Genomic DNA, 23,659 nt, shown 5'->3' on the forward strand with positions numbered 1-23,659 from the left:
CCTCCAAGACTTTGGGGCTGAGCCTGTACGCCCACCTAATCCCACCCGCCCCGCGTCTCCAGCAAAGCCTAAATCCTGCGATCCCGCCCGGCTGTAGCCGAATGGTTTGACTCTTTGTTGCTAGGTTTTGGGGCCTCAGCATAAGCCATTAACACAGGCAGCAAAAATTCCCGGGACGGATGTCATTCGCGGTTGGTACTCCAGCACTAATGCAGAGCACTCGTCACGTTGGAGTCTGTCTGTCCCCGGCTCGCGCAGCGAGAGATGGGCTGCGCGGCAGATCAATAAAGGGCTTTTCAACACGCCAGCAGCCCTCGTGCACCGGAGGCGATGGCTGTGCCATAAAAAGAGCAAAGCCCTGGGTTCCCGGCGCTTGCTTTCTTCCACATGTGTCTAGTCAAGAACAGACTAGTTAAGACCGAGCGCAAACGGTGGAGGGAGCTGGGCTGCAGGATGGAGATGTCAGGTTGCTCACGGAGCGTCTTCTGGTGGGACCGGGTTCAGTCTCTGACGGAGTAGCCTCAAAGCAGTGCGCTCCCATTCATTTCTTTCTTTGCATCTTCACTGATGATTAAAGGGGTCCTCTGGGTGGTTCCCAAATCCCACAGCTTTTCTCCTCCTCCCTGCACATGCGTGATCATGGGCTGCATCCTCCCTCCCAGCACTGCTGCTGCTCTCCAGCAGAGCTCAGGACCGCATTACCCCAGCTGGTACAGGGGAGGAAGGCATTCACGCCCTGGCGTTCCTATCTGATTTGATTTTTTCCTTCTCCTCTCTCATAATTAGAAGGGGGAACATTACATGCCAAGAGCTCATTAAGCATTTCCAACATGGCGGGGGGGGTGGAGTCGTATCTCTTCCAGCTCCCACCCTCGTGGCTTTCCAGGACCATTACCACCTGGGGACGGAGGATGCTCAGGTTCTCAGACCCGGCATCCCACGGCAGACTAGAGCTCCACATTTCCAGGATTCGGGCCTTTGTATCGAGGTATTCACATCCCCAGATCACAGGGAAAGATCTGGTCTTTCCGCTGCTCTGCAGTCTGTTTCCTACCTGGCAATCTAGTGGGATTTTTTTTTTTTTTCCAAAGCTTTGACAACAATTTGGTACAACATCAGCTCGAAAGCATCATCAAGCCCAAATATGCTCCCAAAGCAGGCCTGGGAGTCTCATTCATATTGCAGATAAGTCATCGGCAGACATGCTGATAAAGATTTCAAGTGTGACTCTGCATACAAATGATCCAGACCCAACAATTAATCCAGCACAGGCGACTGAGGAGGTACCTGGGTTTTTCCCCTGTCCCCAGCCCTTTTTCCCCAGCTTGGCTGCTATATAGCACTTGCTCAGAAACCAGAAAGGAATGTCCACGCTCTATTAAACCAACCCTAAAAAGTGATACAAAGAACCCTGAATTCGGCAGAGGAGCCTTTCCTCCTCGGCTCACCTCTCGCCTGGGTGCTCGCTGCAAATCACGAAGCTCCAGGCTCATTTTGGGAGCCAGCCTGAAGGCGCTTGAGTTGGTCCTGCTTTGAACTGGGAGATGGACCCTATTTCAACCTAAATTAGACATGACGCCTTTCTCCCCCTCCCTCCTGCTGGTTTTCAGCCGGATCAGGTCCCTGCTCTGAATCACTGAGTAGTTTCATGATGGCTACAGCCAGCCCGGGGAATGGGGGCTTCCTGGGGCTTGTAGGAATTATTTGGGCACCCAGATCTGCTGCTTTCTAGAATAGCCTTAGCGAAGGCAAACCCTCCCCAAGCATCAGCTGCAGCCAGCGATTTGACGGCTTTTCCACTCAAAACCTCTTTTGGGAACAGAAATAGCTGGGAATCCTCCCAGCACAGGCCAACCCTGGGATGGTTCATCTCGGCTATGTCAGACAGAGGATACAGGCAAACAGCATCTCAGGAGCTCTTCTGCTAAGGGTATCATCCTACTTATTAAAGAGGCTAGGGAGAAAAGGCGGAAGATAACCCAGGGATAACCTCCTAAGTGACAGCTATCAGCCTGTGAGCCCCACACCGTGACCCACAAGTGCAGTCCCACCACGACGCACCTCCCCCTGCAAGGGCTGCAGCGAATGCACCGCTCCGACCCTGCATGGCCTCGCTGGCTGATTCGGGAAGGTCGTGCATCCACAGCCCACTCGGAGTTAGCAGAGGGACAATTCGGCTTGGATCCAGCCCATTTTGAACACCACCCATGAGGCTTGGGCGAGCCCAGCGACTTGGCTTTCCAGGATGCTGCCCGCTCCCGCTTTGGGGTCCAGACAGCACCGACGGCTGCCTGCACCAGCAGATGCCCACCACAACGCTTGCCTGCCTCCAGCAGCTTCCCTAAAATACCCCCTCCAAGCACCTACTACGGCAAAAAGTCTTATCCCACTTCTCCCACCAAACCGCAGACGTCAGGACGAGACCCATGCCGAGACGCCGTGTCGGGACGGGGACCACCTTACCTGGACGCCGCGATCTCCGCTTTCTGCTTGGCGATGGTGGCTGCCCGCTCAGCCGCCTCGACGGCCCGATCCACCTTCTCACGGATCTTGCTGGCCCGCAGCGGGATGAGATTCTTCCTCTTGCCGCTGACCAGGATGTTCTGCTTGTACTTGCCCTCCTCCTTGGTGCCGTCGGGGAACGTCATGCAGCCGTAGCCGTGGCGCTTGTTGTTGGCCCATTCTCCCTCGTACTTCAGCCCGTCCGAGCGTTGGCTCACCCCGAAACCCGACCGCTTGTCGTTCTTCCACTCGCCAACGTAGATCTCAGTGGTGGTGGCGTCGATGTCGTCTTCGATGACGGAGAGCTCGGCTTCGCCCTCGCCCAGGCTGATGGTGGAGTTGATGTCGCTGGCGGTGGAGCTGACCGTGCTCATCCCGGCTTCGCTCCGGAAAGAGCTCTGCTTGCTCCGCTGGCTGGCCAAGGAGCTCTTGGACTCGGACTTACGGAGCTTGAGCCCGCTCAGCAGCGACCGCCGAAAGATGCCCTTCTTCTTGCTCTTGAGGATCTCGGCATCGCTGTGGGCCATGAGGACGAAGCCACCCCGGGAGACGGCAGGGCTGCCGGCCACCGCCGGCGAGGAGTCAGGGTGCAGCGCCGTGCCGTTGGTGTGCTCGCTGCGCAGGGAGTTGATGGACGTCCTCAGGGGTGACCTGATAACCGCAGCCATGCCGTAGGGAACACTCTGCCGGACGCCGTAACCCTGGCGCATCCCTCCGACCCACTGGCCCTGGTATGTCCCTGGGAAGAGGAGACAAAAGCAAAGAGGGGTTTCATGGCACGGCATCCCGTGGACCACTAACTGCATCAAACTCCTTTACAAGCCCTTCATTAGCGGGGACAGCAAAATGCAGCTCTGGATCCCAGTCCCATCTCCGTGACAAGGATTGTAATGTCACGTTGTGGGAGGAAAAAATAACGTCTTGGTTGGATTGCAGGCATGCCCTCCAGCTGCAGCGCAGAAATATCAGAAACCAGCCAAGGCATCACTGAGCACGGAGCGATGCTTCGAGGAACTGCCCCTTAGATCAGCCCCTAATTTGAAAGGGAAGGGAGCAGGGAGACGGGGTAGGGGAATCGTTATCCAGGAGCAGACTCCGATCCCATCCATGCTGCCGGCAGTGATCAAAGCGGATGGTATATTACAATGCATTTATTTATATACACAGCGCCTTTCATCCGGCGCGTAGCGGAAGGGAGAGGCTCTATAGAAATAAAGGCCTCATGGGGAGAGATCCATTTGGTTATTCTCCTTGGAAATGTGCCCCTGTTTGAACTCCTACATTTGCGTGGGCATTTACTGGAGTTGCTTAACTGGTCATTAGTGGGATGAAATGCACACGGGACCTCGCCGCAGCACTGGGAATGGAGGCACAAGAAACCCATCCAGCCCGGGAAACACAACCGGAGCATAACGCCTGCCCTGTGCACCGACACGCGTGGTGATAATCTGCCCGGGGTTTATAATCCCTTCCCCTCCTGGAGCTCGGCGATTGGCACGCTTTCTCGTTTTATCCCAGCCGGTTGAACTGCAGGGCTTGTTTTTATTCTTAGGTCGGCTTAATCTTTTCTGGACTAGCTTGAGATGCAGAGATTCACTGCCCACCTAAGCCCTCACGGGGCAGATTGATGAGCCCGAGGACGGCTCCTCGCCTGGCACTGGTGCTACTGGGATGCTGTGGCCGGTTCCAGCCTGGGGCTGCCCTGCTGCCTCCCATCCCCGGCCGGCGATGCAAAGAGCAGGGCCCCATGCCGGGATGGCCGCAGGCAACACCTTGCAGCATCGGGGCCTCCCTTCGCACCAGCCCCGCTCCCTCTCGCCAAAGGAATCTTAAAATAGACTTGCTGAAACAGTGAACCCGGTGAGAATCAAACCGAAACGGCCCCGATGAAAACAGCCTGGATGATTACTGCCGGCTCAGTCTGATAGAGGCTTTCCATCCCCTCTCTGCACAAGATGCTCTTTGCCCTTAGCGATCAGGCCACGATTCACAGACATGAGCAACCCGTCGGGTCCACCTGAGCCGGCTCTCTTGGCTGCAAAAATATTGTTCCTTGAGACCTATCCGCCTTGCTGCAGCGTGTTCCCTCCTAACATTTTCCAACATCCCAGCGGAAGGGATTATTAAAACGGGCTGTGCTGGCCATCCTCAGCCCAGATAAACTCTACTCTCACTGCAAGGAGCAATCCCAACCCTAGGCTACGCATCCTTTTGCTCTGTTTCATTCCTCATCCCGATCCTACCCCCAGGGCTCCCTTAGGGTTTTCCACTCCCCGCTCCCTGGGGCTCAGCAGTAGCTCTGGAGATGGGTACAGGCTGGAGCGGCTCACGCTGAGCACGGGAACTGTTTCCCAAGAGCATGAAACCAGCACCCAGGCACATTTTGGGGTACATTTTGGGGTGCATCATCTGTTTTATCTAACAGGTCCCAGCGCTTTGCACAAACCCCCTGGGGCTCAGGCATCCTCCTCGGTGCTCCGATGCAAGCAATCCCCCAAGGTGCTACATTATCTGGGTGACAGCCTTGTGTACCCCAAAAAAATGCCAGCCCCAAGCTAGGGGACCCCACAAAGACTGCCTCAGAGAAGGGACATGGAGAGGCAGGGCCAGGCAGGCAGGATTTACCGAGGTTTTATAGGATTAGCACCGGGGAGGGAGGCAGAGAACCGGGATTATGGCAGGCACCGGCAGGGCAAAGCGAGGAGGCGATGGCAGTGCCGGCATGGAAAAGGATGGGGGACAACCAGCAAGACGGTGGGCAAACAGCTCGGAGGAGACATCAGACATGTCCTGTGGTTGGGTTTGAGCAGTGAGCCTGGCTTGCCCCGCTGCAGCCCGCTTTGGTGTCCCCAAGAACAGGCAACAACCGACGCCGTGCACCCACAGCTCTCTCCGTGCCCAGTGGTACCCTGGAATGGTGCCTGTGGCAGGGGAGAGCCCACCAAGCCGTCCGTCCATCCCCCGCAGACCTGGCACCATCTCGCTCCCCTTTCTGGTTCCTTCCCAGAGCATCTCAGCAGGACAACCTTCTGGGGGTGATGGGCAGCAGCTAGGTGAGAGAGATTTCACCCAGCACCCCTGCAAAGGGAGCCCCCAGGATGGCTTGGGATGTCCTTGCACCATGCTCAACCTCCTGTTTCCCCTAGAGATGGATTCAGTGGGTTTCAGGGAAAGATGCCAGTGCGGGCAAGGGGACAGGGAGAAAAAGTCCTACATGAGATCCATCAGAGCTGCCCTGCCCAAGTCCTGGACTCCCTCTCCCTTGGCTGAACCCCTTGACTCAGTCCCTGGCCCCAGGCAGGTCCCTTGACCTCCCTGTCCCCTAGCAAATCTGCAGCTGAAAAAAAAAAAGCGGATTAAACTGAAGCACCGTAAAGCAAGCTCGGCCCTTTGCTGAAAACCAGAGGCAGCGGCAAAAAGCAGAACAAAGCGCTCTCGGAGCAGGCGTGACAGCGCATCTCAGCTGGAGCAGAGGTGGCAAATTGGTCACAGCAGGTTACAGCTGCAGCCAGCGCCTGTGCATATCTCCAGCAAGGCAGAGGTGCCCGGGAAGCTGTCATCTTTGCATGGCCTTAAAACCTACTCCTAGAATTGCCAGGCTGCCAGGAGCAATCGCTGCATCTCCTTGGCAAGGCTGATTTTTCTAGGCAGAGGATACAAGGACTTGAGGAGCCATCCCAGCCTGTTTCTCCCCTTCCAGCATCATGGAGCGACTTCCAGCAGAGCACAAAACCCAAACCCCAAATCTGTTTTCATGGGTGTCGTTGCTTCCCTGCTGGAGGCAGCAGCATGGATTGCCTCTGGGGATTGCCTAGGAGGGCACAGTCACCTCCCTGATGGCCACCGAGACATCTGGCCACCTTCATGGCCACCAGGAGATCAAAAAACTTCCTTCCAGGGACCTGAGTTCATCCATCCTTCCTCACCCAAACAGCACTCCTTCCTTCATCTGACTTCATTATGTTTTAAACCCCTAAATATCCCAGGATTTGGCCATGAACGCTGGAAGGTCTCAGAGCCATCTGATCTGCATTGCTAAGCACTGTCACCTCCTCCCCTTGCACTGCTCAGCTTAACCTCTGCCCCCTAACATTTTCAGATATATGCACAAAGCTTAATCTCACAAGGAGCCGGGAGACTCTTTCTCCCTGCAGAGGAAACAGGATTTTATGATTTTCCACTTTACGTGCCAGGATGAACCGGCTATAGCTGTTTCAGAGCTAGGGAGCTGAAAAGGGAGCGTGCAACGGGAAGGCCGTGCAGTGGGGACCGTAGGATGGGGCTGGGTGTAATGGGACAAGCACATCTGATGCAAAAGTTCCCCAGACTGATCTGCTGAGGTGCTGAACGGAGGTCCTCAAGGACTTCAGTGCAAATGCAGGGAGCTGAGCAGCTCCCAGGGTCGGGGCAGAAGAGCAGATGCCCTCTTTAACTGTGTGCAAGAGGGGATCATGCCTCCGTTGGGATGGGAAGCAGGGAACAAGCCAACTCTACCGCAATCCTGGCTACAAGCTGATTGCATTGCCTAAGCCGGGGCCCTATGGAAAACAGGCAAAGCCACCGGGATGGAGGAGAATTGCTGGGGAGGAAAATGTGCCAACCTCTTCCCCCCAGCCATCCAGGTCACTCTTATGGATGCCTCCAAGATGCCCCAAATACCTATCCCATGTCTGTGTGGCCCCTTTGCACTGGGCAAAAAGGACAAAGAGCAGCCAAGAAAGTCTTGGACACGGAAACAAAATCCTCCTGAGCTAGGTAATTTGTGACTTACTACGGTAATACAACCAAAGCAGCAGCCATTTCTGCATTGTAGCTCTTTCCTTACTATCAATATTTGCAAAATGCTTCCTGAAGCATTAATTGTGTGAGATTAATGGCGTGATTGCATCGGGGAAAATGCAGCATCCATTACGCGGTCAGGGCAGCATCGTGCAGGCAGCTGCGGGCAGCCGAGCTGTGCGGCCAGGGGTAGGGCTGGGTGGAAGTCGTGGACGAGAGCAGATGCATGATAGGAGAGCACTGGACAGCCAAGCCAAGAAATCTCAGCCACCACCACAATCCGGCTGAAAAGAGGGCTTGATCTTGCCCTGGGAATGGGAATTTTGCAGCAAAATCAGAGCCCGAGGGAATAAGCAGGTTGTGCTCTCCCTCGCCGCGGTTTTACCCCAGGGAAGATTTCTTCACTCCTGGTGTAATTGCTCCAGCGGGATTTGGCCAAGATAAAGGTGATGCCAAGAAGGGTGGGGATGTGGACATGCGTGTGCACGCGTGGGGAGCAGAGATAAGGAGAGGGCATAATCTGAGGCTAGGAGAAAATAACTGAAGTCATCCTGAAAGATGGATCGGCGAGAATATTCCTCTTTCAGAAACAGCAGATGGAGCGTGAGAAAGGGAACGGGTTCGTGGGAAAGAGGAGAAAGTCGGGATGGGATGGAAACATGGAGAGAAGAAAATGAGCAATGTGGTTGTTGGCCACTTTCGCTTGTGTTCTTTAGCCTGGGTTTTGGGGTTTTTTTGGCTCACTCCCCTTGGAGCAAGGCTGGGTTGTTTCCAAATGGCTTTTAAAACTCAGGAATTTCCATTGCCTTGAGGACTGTGCAGAGCCCCATCCTTGGCCAGAGCCAGCCAGGCTGAAAGCAGAAAGCGAGAAGTCACTGGCCTCCAAAGCATCATTCCTGATGCTCCAGCAGAAGATCATATGTTTTGAGAAATGACAAGTACCAAAAAGTAATCTAATTTGTTGCAGTTATTCAGCGCTTTCTCAGCATTTGGCTCAGGAGGCTAAAAGTCATTCTGGGAAGAGAGCAGGGAGTCTGCAGGGCTGCTCCTGTTGTCCCCATAATGCCAAAATCCCCCAAATCAGCGTTCACCCTGGTTTGCACCTTGCAGAATCGGGGCGGTGAGCAGGACCCGTGCGAAGCCGTCAGCGAGATGGCTGGGTGCAACCTCTGTGCCTCCGTGTTCCCTGCTGGAAAGACGGATAATGCCTCGGCACTCCAGCGATTCAGCTGGGTATTGGGAAGACTAATTAGCTCCTATGCAAAGTGCTCGGGGAGGATCTGAGGCATTACAGACACCAGGAAGAACGACAGCTTTCCGTTCATTTCCTTGGCTTTGCCAAAGAGTTTTTGGGGATCTTCCTGGGGAGCAGGGAAGGAGGAGACCCAGCTCCAGCTCCTCTCCCCAGGGTACAGCCGCGGTGGCAGGGCTTGCGTGGGTGCTCATGGGTCCAGGACTGCAGAGGGAACCACTCGCTTTTGCAGACGAGGTCTTCACCATGGCTGGGAAGAGGCAACCAACTCCTGGCTTGCTCTTCCCACACGCAGCACACCGGGCTGAAACCTCGAGCAAGGAGAATCACTTCATTGATGCCATTTGTCTCCGTACCAGGTGCCTTTTGCACATAAGAGAACGATGGAGAGGGAAATGAGACCTGAAACATCTAGAAAATGGTCTTTCTGGCCCAGATGGAGGTGGTCTACAGCATTGCACTCAGCAGGAGAAGGGGAGACATGCCAGAGGGAGGAAAGCGCCCGGCTTTGCCGCTTGCTGCCCGGAGCTGAGGGGCTGCCTGGCACCCGCAGTCCTCTCCTGCTTACAGAGAGATGGCAAAGACCAAAAACAATGCCTGAGGGAGTCCGGCTTTCAGACAAATAAGCAGCACCGGGAGTTCCCTCGGGGCACACCGGAAAAATAGGTGGATTTTGAACGATGCAGGGGGAAGCCCCAAGGGATGAAGATGAGCTGCTCACAGTCCAGCCACGTACGTGGGGCTTCCCTTGGCCCAAGGTGGGATCGTGCACTTGGATATAAACCCGGTCCATCTTCACCATGGCATTGGAAGGAGACAGAAGTCACGATTTTGGGGGTTGGAATGGCTGCATTCCTTTCCTCCCTCTCCCTGTACCCAAGGATTTGGCATTTTGCAGGCTGCTGAGCCCTCTGGCTCCAGTCCAAGAACACCATTAAGTACAAGCTTTACGGACCGAAGGCTGCTCACAGGCTTTTCCCGAACCGAGACGGCCGGTTCCATGTCCTGCAGGACAAAGCCCTTGGCAAGCACACGGGGTAAAGCCCGCGGGGAGGTTTGCACAGACCTGCCCTGCCTTGCTCCACTTCAGTTTCTCATATGGAGAAATTCAAGCAGTTATTTAGGATGTTGTAAAGCATTTTGAGGCCCGTGGACGCATACATACTATTAGCACAACATGACCTCAGAAAAAGTCAAATGCGTAGAAAAACCATTTAAAAAAGAGTTAAAAAAATACAAATAACCTACTGCCATGGGTCAATGCAAGCTATTTCCAGTTTAGCTAAAATAATCAGCGACACGGGCGCAGCTACGCAGGCTTTCACAGAACACAAAAGCAGCAGGCTTCAAAGGGCAGGTTCCTCTGTAGCCTCTGTCCCATCCTTGAAGCACAGCCAGATCTGCCTGTTACGGTGACTCTGTTCGGCAACGGCAGTGATCCAAACCTCCCAGCTCACTTTTGCCACTCAGCAAAATTTGGGAACGAGGTCTGAGTTGTCCAAAGTGCCCGTCCACTTTTCCAAACCAAGCCGAAGTAATTAGGCCTTGCAAATTGCTAGTTTATCTTGCGAAAGATCTTTCTTGGTATGCTCACCCCTCCTCATCTCTGAACTCTGCAACATATTAATTAAAGTCATCCGATGGCAATAATTAGGCCGGTCTCTCGAATTACGACAGAAGGAGCAAGTTTTACAGATATCACTTTCCAGCTATTTGCTATCAGAAAGGCGGAGGGAGGATTCATGCACAAATCACGTTTAGCATCTCAGAAACATCCATCCCAAAGAGAAGATGTGGGAGAGAAAAGAGAGGACTGGAGGATGCTAATTCAGCCTCAGTCCTGATGGTGTGATAATGGGGACAGCCTTGTTGGCCACCCCAGCTGATGTCCAGCAATCAGGGGGCCTCGCTGGCAAAAATGTGCCCCCCAAACGTGCTACCTGCATGTACGGGTCCTCCCGAGCGTGCATGTTTGTTGCCAAGACTTCCCAAGAGCCATCCTTCCTGCATTATCGCTCCTGGCAGCAGGACAAGGCGTCGCGCTGGGTGACTTGCATTCCCTGCCCTGTCCCCAGCTGCCGGTCGGAGAGCAGCAATCGTCCCCCAGATGCTCGCCTAAATCCCACCCGGGCATGGTATGGAGGGCTAGGTCTTGCCACGTGCGTTGGGAATCAGTGATGGTGTGTGCGTGCAATGCCGCGTGGATATGGCGTCAGCGGGAAATTACCTCTCCCCAGCCCTGCCAGGGCTCTCCAGGCCTCTGACCATCACCAAGCCATGCTAAAAACAGTCAGATGCTTCTGCTGTGGCTGCTAATTTGCCAAAAATATGCTCTGGTAACTGCTTACACAGGGGAAGAAATAAAGTATGGATTTTTGAGTATGCAAATATAATCTGCAGGCATAAACACGTGATGGATGTTAGTCATATAGCTTAATGCGAGGCTGGATACATACATACACGACGGGCACGGTGAGGTCTAGGCATCTGTGGAGGAGAGAAGGGGAAGAGGGAAAGGAGAAGGCGGCAGAGCAGAGAAGAGAGGAGAAGAAGAGGACTAAAGCAGAGCTGTCATGGGCTGCTTTCTACTGCCTGGGTGCTGGGTAGCATTAAGTCTGTTGCTGGGGCTCAACAAATAATAAATCATTACAGGTCTGCAGCTCATATCAGCATGGTTAGCTTGCACTTTTTAAAGCTAAATGGCAGGGACCCTCCCCCTAAGCAAACAAAAGAGTGGGGTGGTTGGGTTTGCATGTGGTACCGTAGGAGATCACTTTGCAAGCAGGTAGAGATGGGTGCAGGGCTGGCCCCGGCAGGGCCAGCACCTCGCTGGGCATCTCTGCGGGAGCAAGAGCCGGGGGCAGGAGAGAGGAGATGGATTTATACAGCCTCACGCCACAGCCAGGGAGTCTGCCTCCTCCTCTGTGGATGCAAATAACAACGTAAAGTAACTCTGGCTGAAATATCACAGAACAGGGATTGCTCAACTGTTCTCCATAGGGAAAACCATCTGAAAGGCAGGTTCACACGCGGCGAGAACGCTCATCTGAGGAATATGAGCCCCATCCAAAACATGGGAAGTCCTTTGCGTTCTCATTGCCACAATGCCTGCCCCAAAGATATTTTGCAATCAGGATATCAGCAGAATGAAGCTACTTCCCTCACTGGCAAACATTAATGTGCATCACAGTATTGCAAAGATTGCTGATACTTGCACTTACAGATGGGAAACTGAGGCAGAGAGTGAGATTGAGGATGAGCTCCTCCAACAAAACGAGGTGTGTGCATCCTTCTGCTGCGGGCACAAAATGGCTTTGCACAGCCAAAAGCAAACCTACAACAGGGCAGGGAATGGGGCAAAGCCCCAAAACTGATGTCCTACCTCCGAAGATAACCCCAGCTGCAGGGATTAAGCCATTTTCCACAGGGACTGGCCAGTGATGAATACGTGCCCTTATAATATTAAGGAGAAGCCACTCCAGAAAAATCACATATGGAAATTCAGCTCAGATACCTTCTGCAAGAGGAGCATCCCCCCAGACCCATGGCTAGGTTCGGGCTCCCCTCACAATGGCTTCCGAGGCATTTCGGCTATTTGCTTCAAGGGGGAAAAAACTCAATTTGCTCTCCACTGTGTGCAGAAAAACGCAAGTCCGTCCTGAGCATCCCCTCCCTCTTCTTCTCTCTCATTGCTTCTGTATCTCCTGCTTCCCCAAGCCTGTTTGCATTTGTTAGCAATTGCCTTTTCCAGCCAGCATTCGGAGAAATGTTTCAAACCATTATAATGACAATCAAATCTCGGCATCGCTAATTCTGATGAGCCTCGTAATGCGTCTCAGGCCAGTCGCGATTTTCCTTAAAGCACCAGGTCCTGGAGTCAGGGGAAATACACTTTTTTGAAAGGAAAGAATTAAAGAAAGAAATTTCTAGTCTTCCTGGGAGTGGGAAGCGTCAGGTTCACCAGAGCCAGGGAAAGTCAAGGGAGCATCATCCCCTGGTGAAACGGGGCCCATAGTTTTACCCAGGGCAGCTGAATCTCTGTGGATTCGGCCACCGACTGGGGCCAAAACCGGAATGAGGCTTTAGCACAAGGGGCGCGAAACACATTAACATATCGCTCAGCACCTTTATTACGGCTAATGTGCTCCTCTCACAAAGCAGAGTGAAATCGGGCTAGTGCTTAGTCCGTTAATCCTCCGGCGCTCTAATCCTCATCACAAACTCTGTGATCTCACCCCATTTCTCAGCAGAGCTCGTGGGAGTAAGGGCTAATTCTCCCGCGCTCACAAACAGCGCTGTGTGCCGGCACCGGGTTTTGGGGGGCTGCATCCCTGGCGAGGTGTGGGAGATGCTCAGCTCCATGGGATGAGGCTGATCTCCCCATGGATTGGGGATACGAGGCTGCACCGGGTGTGGGGACAGCACAGGGATGAGGTGAGAGCAGGCTTTATTTATTTCCTGTGAAATAAATAATCAATCCCTTATTCAGTTGAGGGAAACACCTTGCAGACCCAAAGTGATGCCCTGAGCAGGAAATCGTATCTTTATAGCGATCATCTTGGTGCGAATATCTGCAAACTTAGGGACCTTGCCCTGGCTGTTCACTCATTCATGAAAATTCATGATGCTTTGCTGTATGTTATGAGTAAGTGGAACCTCTTCAGGGAATAATTTTGGGAAAGGAATGGCTGTTCTAAGGGAATGCTTATGCATCAATTGCAATTTTTAAGGATTTTTGATTCAAAGGCCAGAATCTGTCTTTGAAAAGCAAATATCAAACCCCAGAATATGAACACTTGCCATTCAAGTGGGTTTTTTTCTCCAAGCTCCCCCTTTTTGTTCACAAATACTTGAATTGTAAGTTAAACAGCTTATTGCAGGGGCAGACTAGCATCAAGACTCTTCTGTAACTATTGCAAACTCCTGTGAAAAAGAATCCTTCCTTGGTCAGGATTTCAGTCAATGCCAAAGCCAGACCCCAAATAGGCAAAACCTGCCAAATCTCACAAGACAGATGCTGCTAAACCACAGCGTTACCCTCTATACGACCATCACCAACCCCATCCTGCCCAGCTTCTGTACCTTCAAGTCATGCCTACATTAATACAGATAATTCATCTACATCAGTGTTACCTGGCTCCAAGCATTCAAAATTAATCAGGTTCATTTTAAAAATCAAGGCATTTTTAGCTCTCGTCTTCTGGTTTCCAAGCCTGTAAGAACGACTTTTCTGCAATAGTCTGGGTGGAAACCTTGCTTCAAAAATCAAGCTGAAAAATCTTGCAAAATCACATGATTCCACAAGCTGGAGCTTCAAGGAAAAAAAATGTTCAGCTACAGGAGCAGATGTCACCCAACCACGAGGAGCCCCATGGGATATCGAACCACATGCAAATACCCTGAGATTTGCATTAAAAGCCATGAGAAACTCACCCCAGCATCCCCAGTGAAAGGAAATTAAAACTGTGCTTCAGGACCTAAGTCACCCTCTGTTATAGGTCAGGGAGAGGCACGTAAGGGCGTGCAGATTGCCCCAAGGTTGGGGTCCTCCACCATCCCCTGGAGCGTCATGCACTGAATAAAACACTGGAGAAGATGGAGTGAGGGTCTAAGCCTGTCTGGCAATTTCTCTCTCACGTACTTTTCCCCGGGGGTCAAAATCCTTCTTCCTCTGTCCTCAGCTGTCCCTGGAACTAAGCAGCATGTTCCAGAGAGATAAGTAATTACCATGAGTTCATAACATTTATTTTTAATGATGCCGGTCAGAATCTTCATTTAGTATTTCGATTCATTTTTCTGTGTTCGGCGGGTCCTGATATTTCAGTTATTGCTCTCCTATATCCACTGTTGCACTGCAAGCATCTTCTGTACCAAATCTAGATGGTGAGATGCTTCATAAACAAAGTTTATAGCTTTTTTTTTAATTATCGGGTTCTTAGGGGGTTGTTAGGACCAGCTACGGCCGGGTCCGGATTCTGCAGGAACCAGGAGGATCGGGCATCAGGGCCCGCTTGTATTTGCTTGTTTCCACCCACTATTTAAAGTGCATCAACAATTCCTTCCCGGCAGCAAAATAAGACGAGAGCTGATACTTTTAAGGTAATTCTGACATCCGCGCTATGAATAGATCGCACGGAAATTTGCCCTCGCTCGTTGGTTCCCCGCAGCTGTAGAGGAACCCGTGAAAAACCCCGGTATGCGGAGAGGCCCTCGGCAGCCCTCGGTGATGTCGCTGCCCTTAGCGGCACTGGCCGGTGCTGGTTCATCCAAAACCAAGTCTCAGCTCAGGCAAGGGGGCTGCGGCCCCTTCCCGGAGAGGCAGGTCCCCCTGCGGCATCCCCGGTCCATCCCCCCTCCCAGAGCAGCCCTTTAACGCTGGCAAGGGGCCCGCTTGTGCCAAATATTTCGTGCTTTTCGTCTCCTCAACCGTTTCAAAGCCATTCGGCTAAGAGAGCGGCTGGAGGTGTCACCGGTGCCGCTGCAGAGGTGGGGAAAGTGGGGCACGGAGCCGCCGCCACTCGTGCCCGGGCAGGACAGGCTGCGGGAGAGCCCACGCCGGCAGCTCCCACCGCACCGCTTCCCTCTCCCCGTCGTTTGCAAAGCACGAAAATTTCCCAGCCCAGGCCAAGAAAACCCACTTGCCTACTCACACGGTGCTAACAATGAAAACACTAATTATATTTCACTCACCTATCAAGGGGATGATTCATTTAGGTGAGTGGGCACGGAGGATTACACAAGACGAACACCGCGACGCGATCGCCCGTCCGTTTTGGGGTAGCCCTCCCGAGAAACAAGGTTGCGTGGAGCACGTGGGTACCTGGGATGGGGCGAGGGGGTGGCAGCAGGAGGGACCCGGCACGGCCCCGATGCACCGCGGGCACCTCCAGTCCAGGGAATCGCTGCGAGCGGTTCCCCGAGGGCTGGCCGGGCAGCGGGGACCCGAGAGAGGGGCTGGTCCCCTCCCCAGGCTCCTGTCTGGTCTCAGATCCCAAATGCTCGGCTGGGGAGAGGTGGAGGGAGGAGAAAAGCAGCTTTGGCAGGGACGGAAAGAGCAAAAAAAAGATTTGGGGCTTCCTTCATCCACCCCATCTTATCCACCCCCACAACCACGGTTTCAGCAGCAAAACCCAAACCCAATGCACAGCCCTAGGATTTCCATGGCAAGCCTGCAGTTACAACTCAAACTGTCCCCAGGGTAAAATCATTGAGTATTTCCAAAGCGTCCCTGGAGTTACAGAAAGGCAGGAACCAGCTGAGATGTCTCCTGATCTCCAGACCTGCTCGGGAGAGGGTTTCCAATGGGAGAAGGTCTCCAACCCTCTGCTCCCGAGAGGTTCCACCAGCTCCAGCAAGAGCGATGGCAGAGGCTCCGGCTCACGTCGGTGCTGATCCAGCTGGATTCAGCCCCTTTCACCTGAAGCAAGGGAGCAATCCTGCTCCCGCTCGGGAGCTGGGCTGAATCAGGCCCAGCAAACGAGTGGTGCAACTCCAGCATCCGACCGAAGCGATCCTCAGCAGCCCGGTTTATGTAATATCTGGGTGCTTCTGGATGGGAGCAGGAGGTAGCAGGGATTTGGGGCAGAAAAATAAGGATGCGTCAGCAGTACCATGGTTTGGGGCTCCGAGTGAGCGCGTGTGTGCAGGGGAAGGACAGGACGGTGCACAGGCGTGCCACAGGTACAGGACCGCGGGTCGGGCGTGCAGCAGTGCCGGAGATATTTGGCAAAGCGTGGGCTTCTAGGGGAACAGAGAGGCCGTCTTTGCTTATTTGGGCTCCGTGTAATCGGTTTGCGTTGATGGACGCGTATCCCGCACGGCTCGGGGAAACACGGTTTGCATTCATCCGGCGCGTGGATGGGTCAGAGAGCGCTGGCGCGGGGCTGGGGGCAGACCACGTGCGTGTGGGTATGCGAGCGGAGGGGCGAAGCGGCGTCTCGGCGTGGGGAGGAGAGGCGTGTGTGCATGGCGATGAGTGTGTCCGCGTGGGAGGTGTGAGATCTGCAAGCTGCATGTGGGGGAAGCGTGCATGCGTGCGCGCGTGGCAGGCGTGAGCACCCGGCGTGGGGGGGGGACGGTAGCCGGGGCGGCGAGCAGAGCCAGGACGGCGGTGGGGGGGGGGGGGTGGGAACACGGCTCAGGCCACCGCATGCCATAACCCACGTCCAAGTCCAACGCATCAACACGTGCGCATCGGTCACGCAAAATATCGCGCCCCAAGATAGCGCTGGCGACGGTTGGTGGAGTGTCGAGATTTGCCCTTACCCACTGTCGTGCAAGGAAATGGTAAAATTGGAGTGAAACCCATGAATTTTGGGGCATCTCGCTTCCTGAGCCTCGCTGTGCATTTAGGGACCCATCCCCTAGCCCTGGTTGATGTGCTAAAAAAAAATAATGCAAGGGATGAATATTTATCTGTGGGTGGCAAGTGACAGATGCTGGGGCGAGGCTTCTAGGATACTTCAGTTTGATGAAGGTAATAACTTGAATAGATTAATGAGAAACATCCTTCCCAACAGTTGCCTCCCCTGTGCCATAGCTACGCAGCCACCCTTCCAGCAGAGCTCCTGCACGCACCAGCTTCTTGTATGCAAAAGCACAAAGTTCATTAAGGTTCGGTGTCCAAAAGGCTGGAGATGCCCAACTTTGGCGTTTTCCACCCAGAATGGAGACAGGCAACTGGGAAAGGGCCGTGGCCTCTGGGTACTTGCAACCGAGTTGGTGAAAGTGCAATTTCAGCTGGGTTCAGTCGCTCTGCGGTGACTGCCCAACCGAAATGGGGGGAAAGCCGACGTGGAGGAGCCCAGTCGGGATGTGCGTGGCCTGTCCCAGCTCCCAGCAGCAGGATGGGTTTGGCCACAGGTACCATGGCTCTGCCTTTCCCCAGCACGGCCATCCCCTCCTCCTAGGAGGATTTGCAGAGTCCCCGGGGGGGGGAGAATCGTGCTACCGACCCTGTCCTTGTCTCCTCCTGATCCTCTCACCTCCTCCTAAAATGACAAACACGCAATATAGCTTTTCGGTCCCCAAACACTGAGAAGCCGGGCGGGCCTGACAAGATGGAAGAAAAAGCTCTTTGCTTCTGGTAGGTTCTCAGGAACGGTGAAACTGCTGGTAAGCCACTCCGACTTGGAGATGCTCCCCAGGTTTCCCAAAGATTCGCTGCGCTGCGGTTGACGGGGAAGCGTGCCGGGGTGGGGGCACGTGCGTGCCCGGGGATGGGGCCGGCCCTGCAACACCCAGCGCTCGGAGACCTGTAGTTTGTCGAGACTTCTGTCTGCCTTTCCGCAAACCTCCCTGGCAGGGGCTGGGTGCCAGGAGGGGAGCAGGGAGACAGCACTCGCGTTGGGAGCATGCAGAAACCTCCCCCCCCCCACATCCCCTCCTGACCGCTTTGAACGTGGGAGACCGCAATTATTCTCTGACAGAGCTTTATTCTCAACTGAAGGACTGCCGGGATTTATCGATGGCTTGCAAACACGCACCCGGCAGATTCCAGCTCAGACCCCAGCATTATTCCAGGCAGCTGAAACAAAAGGTTGCAGCTATATTTTCCTTTAGAAGAAAGCTACCAGCACAAAATTATCATTAAAAATCAAGAGATCGTTCCACCTCTCCCTTCGAAAGCATAAAAGAGCAGCTGCAGGTAGCGTTTAATCTTGCCTCCCTGTACAATCACAAAGCAGCAAACTGGGTTTTCTAGAGAAATATCTTGCAGCACCTTTCAGGAAGGCTGCGATGGAGCTCACCAACGCTGCAATTTCCTTAACGTAGCAGTCCTGGAAAACAATAATGTCTTGGGGAAAAAAATAAAAAAAAAATGAAAAGAGCCTGCTTCAGATGGGCACATTTGCCAGCAAAACAACGGGGCAGCACGGCCGAATGCCCCCGGCTGCCGGCAGGTAGGCCTGCCTCATATTATGGTGGCAATTTAGATGGAAGTAGCCACAAAACATGAGAGAGGATGATACAGCCACTTACAGCAGAGCACCAGCTGTTTCTCCTAGTTCGGCCTTAAAGCTTGTTAGTCCAGCAATTTTTTTTGATCGCTCCAATTGGGTTTTCTTGTTTTTTATTTAATCCTAGTTTCCCCTCCACATCTCGTTAAGCCGTGTTGACGGCAGAGGATAGCTTTGGTGATCCCTCTGAGCCCCTACGCTGAGCATTAAGCCGTAAACTAGGAATGTAAGACTCTTGTCTGAATTAAAGTCTTTTGCCTGGTATTATTAAGCATGGGGTTGTGTTTGGGGGAGGCTGTAGGGCACGCAAAGACCCCAGCCCCTCGCTGGAAGCATTTGCAGCACCAGAGCAGTACCCGTCTGCCCTGGACCCCCCCCCCCCGCACGCTCACCTCCCCTCTGCCCTGGGTTGCTTCGATGCAAATCCTACAGGTTCCAGTGGTGCAGTCAGAACTGCGAATCCCATGTGCAACTTGGGTCGTCTCCCGACGCCTTGGCCCACCCCGTCCTCCGACCCCCCTGGGCGAGAGCTGGGCATCCCCCCAGCTCATCAGCACAGCCAGCTCCCCTCCCCAAAAAAGCCTGGTCGAGGAGGCGGGGGCGAAGACCCAGCACCCAGAGACCCGCTGAACGTATGGGGCTACCTGTGGCAAAGAGCTGGGCTGATGCCATGCTGGGCTGGTTCCTTATCTCCTGCGGGGTACGAGCATCCCTCGCTCCAAGCTAGCAGGTTGCAAACTCCCAGATTCCAGCCCAAAGCCAGGGTCCCCGTTCAGAGGCTTGTACCCCCACGCCACCGCCCGCCCCAGCCGGGAAGGTATCGATGCAGCACTTACCTCCATCCGAGTAGGTCTCTGTCCCGTAGCCATCCTGTAATCCATTGCTCCAGGTGCCTTCGTACTTGGCCCCATTTCCAGTGCATTCTCGGACCCCGTACCGTCCCTTAAATCCATGGGTCCACTCTCCTTTGTACACCCACTTCCCCTTGCTCTCCATGCCAATGCCATGGCGCTTGCCCTGCGCCCAGGTGCCCTGGTAAGTGTTGCCGCTGGGCCAAGTGTAGACCCCCAGCACCTCAAAGCCGTGACTCCAGGAGCCCGAATATTCACCTTGACCCTTCGGGCCGGTACAGATTCCGTGGCCATGAGCCTTTCCGTCCTCCCAGCCTCCACAGTACGACCCTCCATCGTCAAAATTAAACCTTCCCCCACTGGACATGCATGTAATTCGGTTTGCAAATCCCCCAAAAGGTGAAAAAAAAAAAAAAAAAAAAAAAAAGAAATGCAGAAAATAAAATGCGAACGATGACTTGGGGAAAAAAAAAAATCAAATCAAATCAAACTCAATCGAAATCATGCACCAGATCCAGGGAGCTGCTTAAGCCAGTTTCTTGTGATTATTCATTCTCTGGGAGTATGTTCAGGATCAGTTCTCTCTTCCCCTGCTGTGGAAACAGTATCATTAAAAAAAAAAAAAAAAAAAAATAGCAGCAAGAACAGCAGCAGCTATTGGGTTTTGGTGCAAACGACTCCACCTAAAAACCATCCAAGGCAGGGAACGGGGGTGGGGGGGGGGTGGGGGGGGGGGGAGAGAGGGGAAAAAAAAAAAAAAAGCAAAAAGAGGCCAAATGCCAAGAGAAGGAAGAGGAAACCCAAACCCCCGATCTGCTCTCCGCAGCCCTGCGCACCCCGAAGAAAAAAAAAAAAAAAACAAAACCCAAAAAAACCCAAAACGGAGGACGCCTTAAAGCCCCCGCTCCGACCTCCACCTCCGGCTGCCCGGCCGCCCAGCCTGGCTCCGGCGCAGGGCCGGGGGGAGCGGCGGGAGCGGCGGCATGGCGGGGCCGGGCGCGGCGGCGGCGGACGGACGGACGGACGGACGGAGGGACGGACGGACGGAGGGATGGAGGGACGGACGGAGGGATGGAGGGACGGACGGAGGGATGGCCGGCTGAGCAGCAGGAGGAGCGGGAGCAGCAGCAATGCGGTGCTTCTGCCGCCCTCCCGCTCGGCTCTCCCGCTCCTCGCAACGCGCACGCACCCCCGCGCCCTAAAAACCCGCCATCGCCTCCGTTATCATCATCATCATCATCATCATCAGCCTAACCCCCCCCTCTCCCTCCCTCCCTCCGCCGCCTCTCCGCCCCCCCCCAGCAAACCTCACTCCCGGGGGTACCCGCTCGCCTCGCCCAGCGGATCCCGCATCTTGGCCGGAGGATGCTCGGAGCGAGGTTGGATGCCGGGGTGAGGGGCTGGAGGGGGGGGGGGGACGACGGGGAGGGGGGGGGGCAGAGGGCCTCCGCTCGCCCCGCTCTCCCCACGGCCTCCCCCCTCCTTCCCGGCTCCCTACGGGGATAAATCCTGCTTATTAATGAGCAAGGATCCTGAGCTTTCTGCTCTGCCTCATCTCCCGGCTCCTGGCTCAGGGAGGATTTAAAGAGACAGGAACTGCGTCGCCTTCGCCTCCCCCCCCCCCCAGCAGGGCCGCAGACCCCCCACTCCCTCGCCGCAGCTCCGGGATGCTCCCCGATTTTGATTTATCCCTTCATCTCTCCCCTTCCCCGCTCCCGCCGCTCTCCCCGCTGCTTCTGGGGCGGCCGTCCCCTGCCAGACCCGGGGGGGGGGTCCCCATTTGCAGGTGGGTGGGTTGGGGGGGGACACACACGATGGGAATGGGCCAAACGCCTCGTTCAGCACTGCCAACGCCAAGTCTCCGGGCAGACTTTGGTCCGCGCTGGGTCCAGCACACTGCAACTGCAACGCAAATTATTTATTCATGAAAAGGCCGTGCTGTCGTTCAGGGTTTATGGCAGCGGTCCGGGCTGTATCCCCTCCCGGCTGGGCTGCTGCGCACCTCAGTCCCCTCCCTTCGACACAGAGCATCTCATTGGGGTCCTTCCTACCCATTGGGAAGGGGCAAAAGAGCAGGAGGCCCTCACCAGTCCTGTCCGCAGATAATATATTTTTTTTTTCCTGGGATTGCTGAAGATGTGAAATCTTCCTCAGCCACTGGCGACAGCTCGCTTCGTGCCTTTGGAGCACGCCGGGTCCTGGTCCTGCGACCCACCCCCTTGTTTCTAAGCGTGCCAAATATTTGCGGCATCGGGGTGTCTGTGTGGGTCTGTGTGCATGCATATATGTACATTTGTATTCATACACGAGTGTATTAATACACTAGTATTAAAGGGGGAGCTCTGTTTAAGAAAAATTAAAAAGATGCTCACAAGTGCCTATAAAGCAAAATCTGGGGAATGTACGAAAACACAGTTCTTCCAGAAAATCTCCGGTAGGACTGCCAGGCGCACCGGCTAGTATTTGCATCCTGCCATCGCCGCCGGCGTTACTGGAGTGCTAGTTTTGAGCCAAGACTATCGGCTCGGATTCGAGACCCGGCTCGGCCAGGATTCAGAGGAAAAAAAACATGCTGTATAAACCCTGGCGATGGAAACCCACGGGATTTAGGCACGTGGGTCCCCACTGGAAGGGACGGTTATGCTCAGTACCTGCCTCGGTTGCCCACCTGGTAGGAAGTTTCAGACTGCGTCTTCCCACTCAGGTTTTTTTCTATAGCAATGCATTTTCTTGTCCATCCATTGAAACACATCACCACCCTCATCTGGAAGAAAACCTTCCCCTCTCTCAGAGCTGGAGGGAAGAGATGCAACCGGAGTGGGTGGAAATTTTCCCACTGAAGCATTTTTTTCAGTTGAAAATATCTTTTCAAACTACACCGAGTCCTTTCGTGAATGCAAGAACTGTACTCATTACACCTTAGGGGGGGTTGTTTTTTTTCCTAAAAATCCCATGCTTCAGGGACTTCAACTTTTGGCAAGTGTAAACTCCCTTTTTTTTCATGGAGAGAGACTTTGAGTGGAAACCCCCAAACTTTCCAAGAAAAACACTACAACTGAAGTTGCTTAAATGCATATAAAAATTTTGGCAGTGAAAAAAAGAAATTCCAGCCCCCTTCTGTTGTTTTCTCAGTAGTTTTACATGTTAATTGGCATCTTAATTAATGGCCAGCTATTCCTTCTGTGGAGTTCAATGGGGTGTAGAGACCAGAGGCTAATGCCTGTGCATGCGCCAAGGTGCGATACACGTCCGACCAACGCGGGATGCTGCTCCTAATAAAATAGGTGTTTAAAATAACAGCATGTTTAATGGTACCTGATGAAAAAGAAATCACTAATAACAATCTGCTGAGGAAGCAGAGAGAAGAATGAGATTTACTAGTGACAAGTGCAGGGCTAGCAGGATGGCGCGTGGTTTTAAAATGAGTATTCTTTTGGGCACAGCACCTTTGTGTCTGACGAGTGGACAGTTTCTACACTAAAAATGCAGCCACGTGTTACATCTTCTGTTCATGACCTGATTTAGGCTTTGCGGTGTGCCCGTAGCCTGTCTTGCTGTCCTGTGGCTGGAGTGGAGGGTTTGGTCAGGAAGAGCCCTCTTGGTTATTAAAGGGTTTAAGATGGGCTTCAGGAGGCTCCGAAAATTGCCAAAACCCATGCTGGCAGCCAAATAAAGAAGACTGTGGGAATACCAGATGAAGGGGGTTGGATGGACGATTACAGATACCAGGGCGATCGTGGCATGGTGGCCGACCACGACACAGCCACGCTGCTGTCCCTGAGCCTATCCCCAAATAAATCTGGTTTTCCCAGACTTTATCCGAAGGTCAGGATTTAGTTTAAAATAAAAACTCACACCCCAGTCATCTGCAGTCCTTACTGCCTTAGGGAGTCCTTTCCAGACCAGTTCATATTTCCTCGGTGCTGCTGATGTGCAGGAGGCTGAGGGAGAGGAAATTCCAGATTAGATTTCACACCAGCCCTGAATACCAGCGGGCTTTTCCCTCTGGAAGATGCTCTTGCCACCGGCGAGCACCAGGTTGACCTCCGCAGATGCTGCCATGCCGAGGCTGGAGCTGGGCTGCCTTTAAAGCACGGTAGGATTTCTCCAGTACATTTGACTAACTCTGGAGGCATTTCCCCGAAAGGTACAGATGGCGTTAGATAGGGCTGTCAAGATTTTTTTAATAACCTGGTGCATGTGTGGATGAGGGGAGTGAGATGACGTTTGGGATAAAAGAATAATGATGAAAAAATACAAAAAAAAAGCAAATCAGCTTATGATAAGTATCTGAGCCCGGATGGGGGAAAGCAAAA

At 53.7% G+C, this 23,659-nt stretch overlaps 1 protein-coding gene across 1 annotated transcript in view; it reads right to left on the reverse strand.

Annotated features, from left to right (window-relative positions):
- JPH3 (junctophilin 3) overlaps window positions 1-20,933 on the reverse strand; it is a 58,416-nt gene extending 37,483 nt beyond the window's left edge. The window contains exons 1-3 of the mRNA XM_052796443.1: window positions 20,651-20,933; window positions 19,329-19,936; window positions 2,464-3,241 (exon numbers count right to left, since the gene is read on the reverse strand). Of these exons, the coding sequence (XP_052652403.1) occupies window positions 2,464-3,241; window positions 19,329-19,710 (1,160 nt within the window). The 5' untranslated portion in view covers window positions 19,711-19,936; window positions 20,651-20,933. The remainder of the gene's footprint in view (window positions 1-2,463; window positions 3,242-19,328; window positions 19,937-20,650) is intronic.
- Between the last annotated feature and the right edge of the window lie 2,726 nt (window positions 20,934-23,659).

The sequence above is a fragment of the Harpia harpyja genome, chromosome 9 (genome assembly GCF_026419915.1).
Source record: "Harpia harpyja isolate bHarHar1 chromosome 9, bHarHar1 primary haplotype, whole genome shotgun sequence".
Classification (NCBI taxonomy): Eukaryota; Metazoa; Chordata; class Aves; order Accipitriformes; family Accipitridae; genus Harpia; species Harpia harpyja.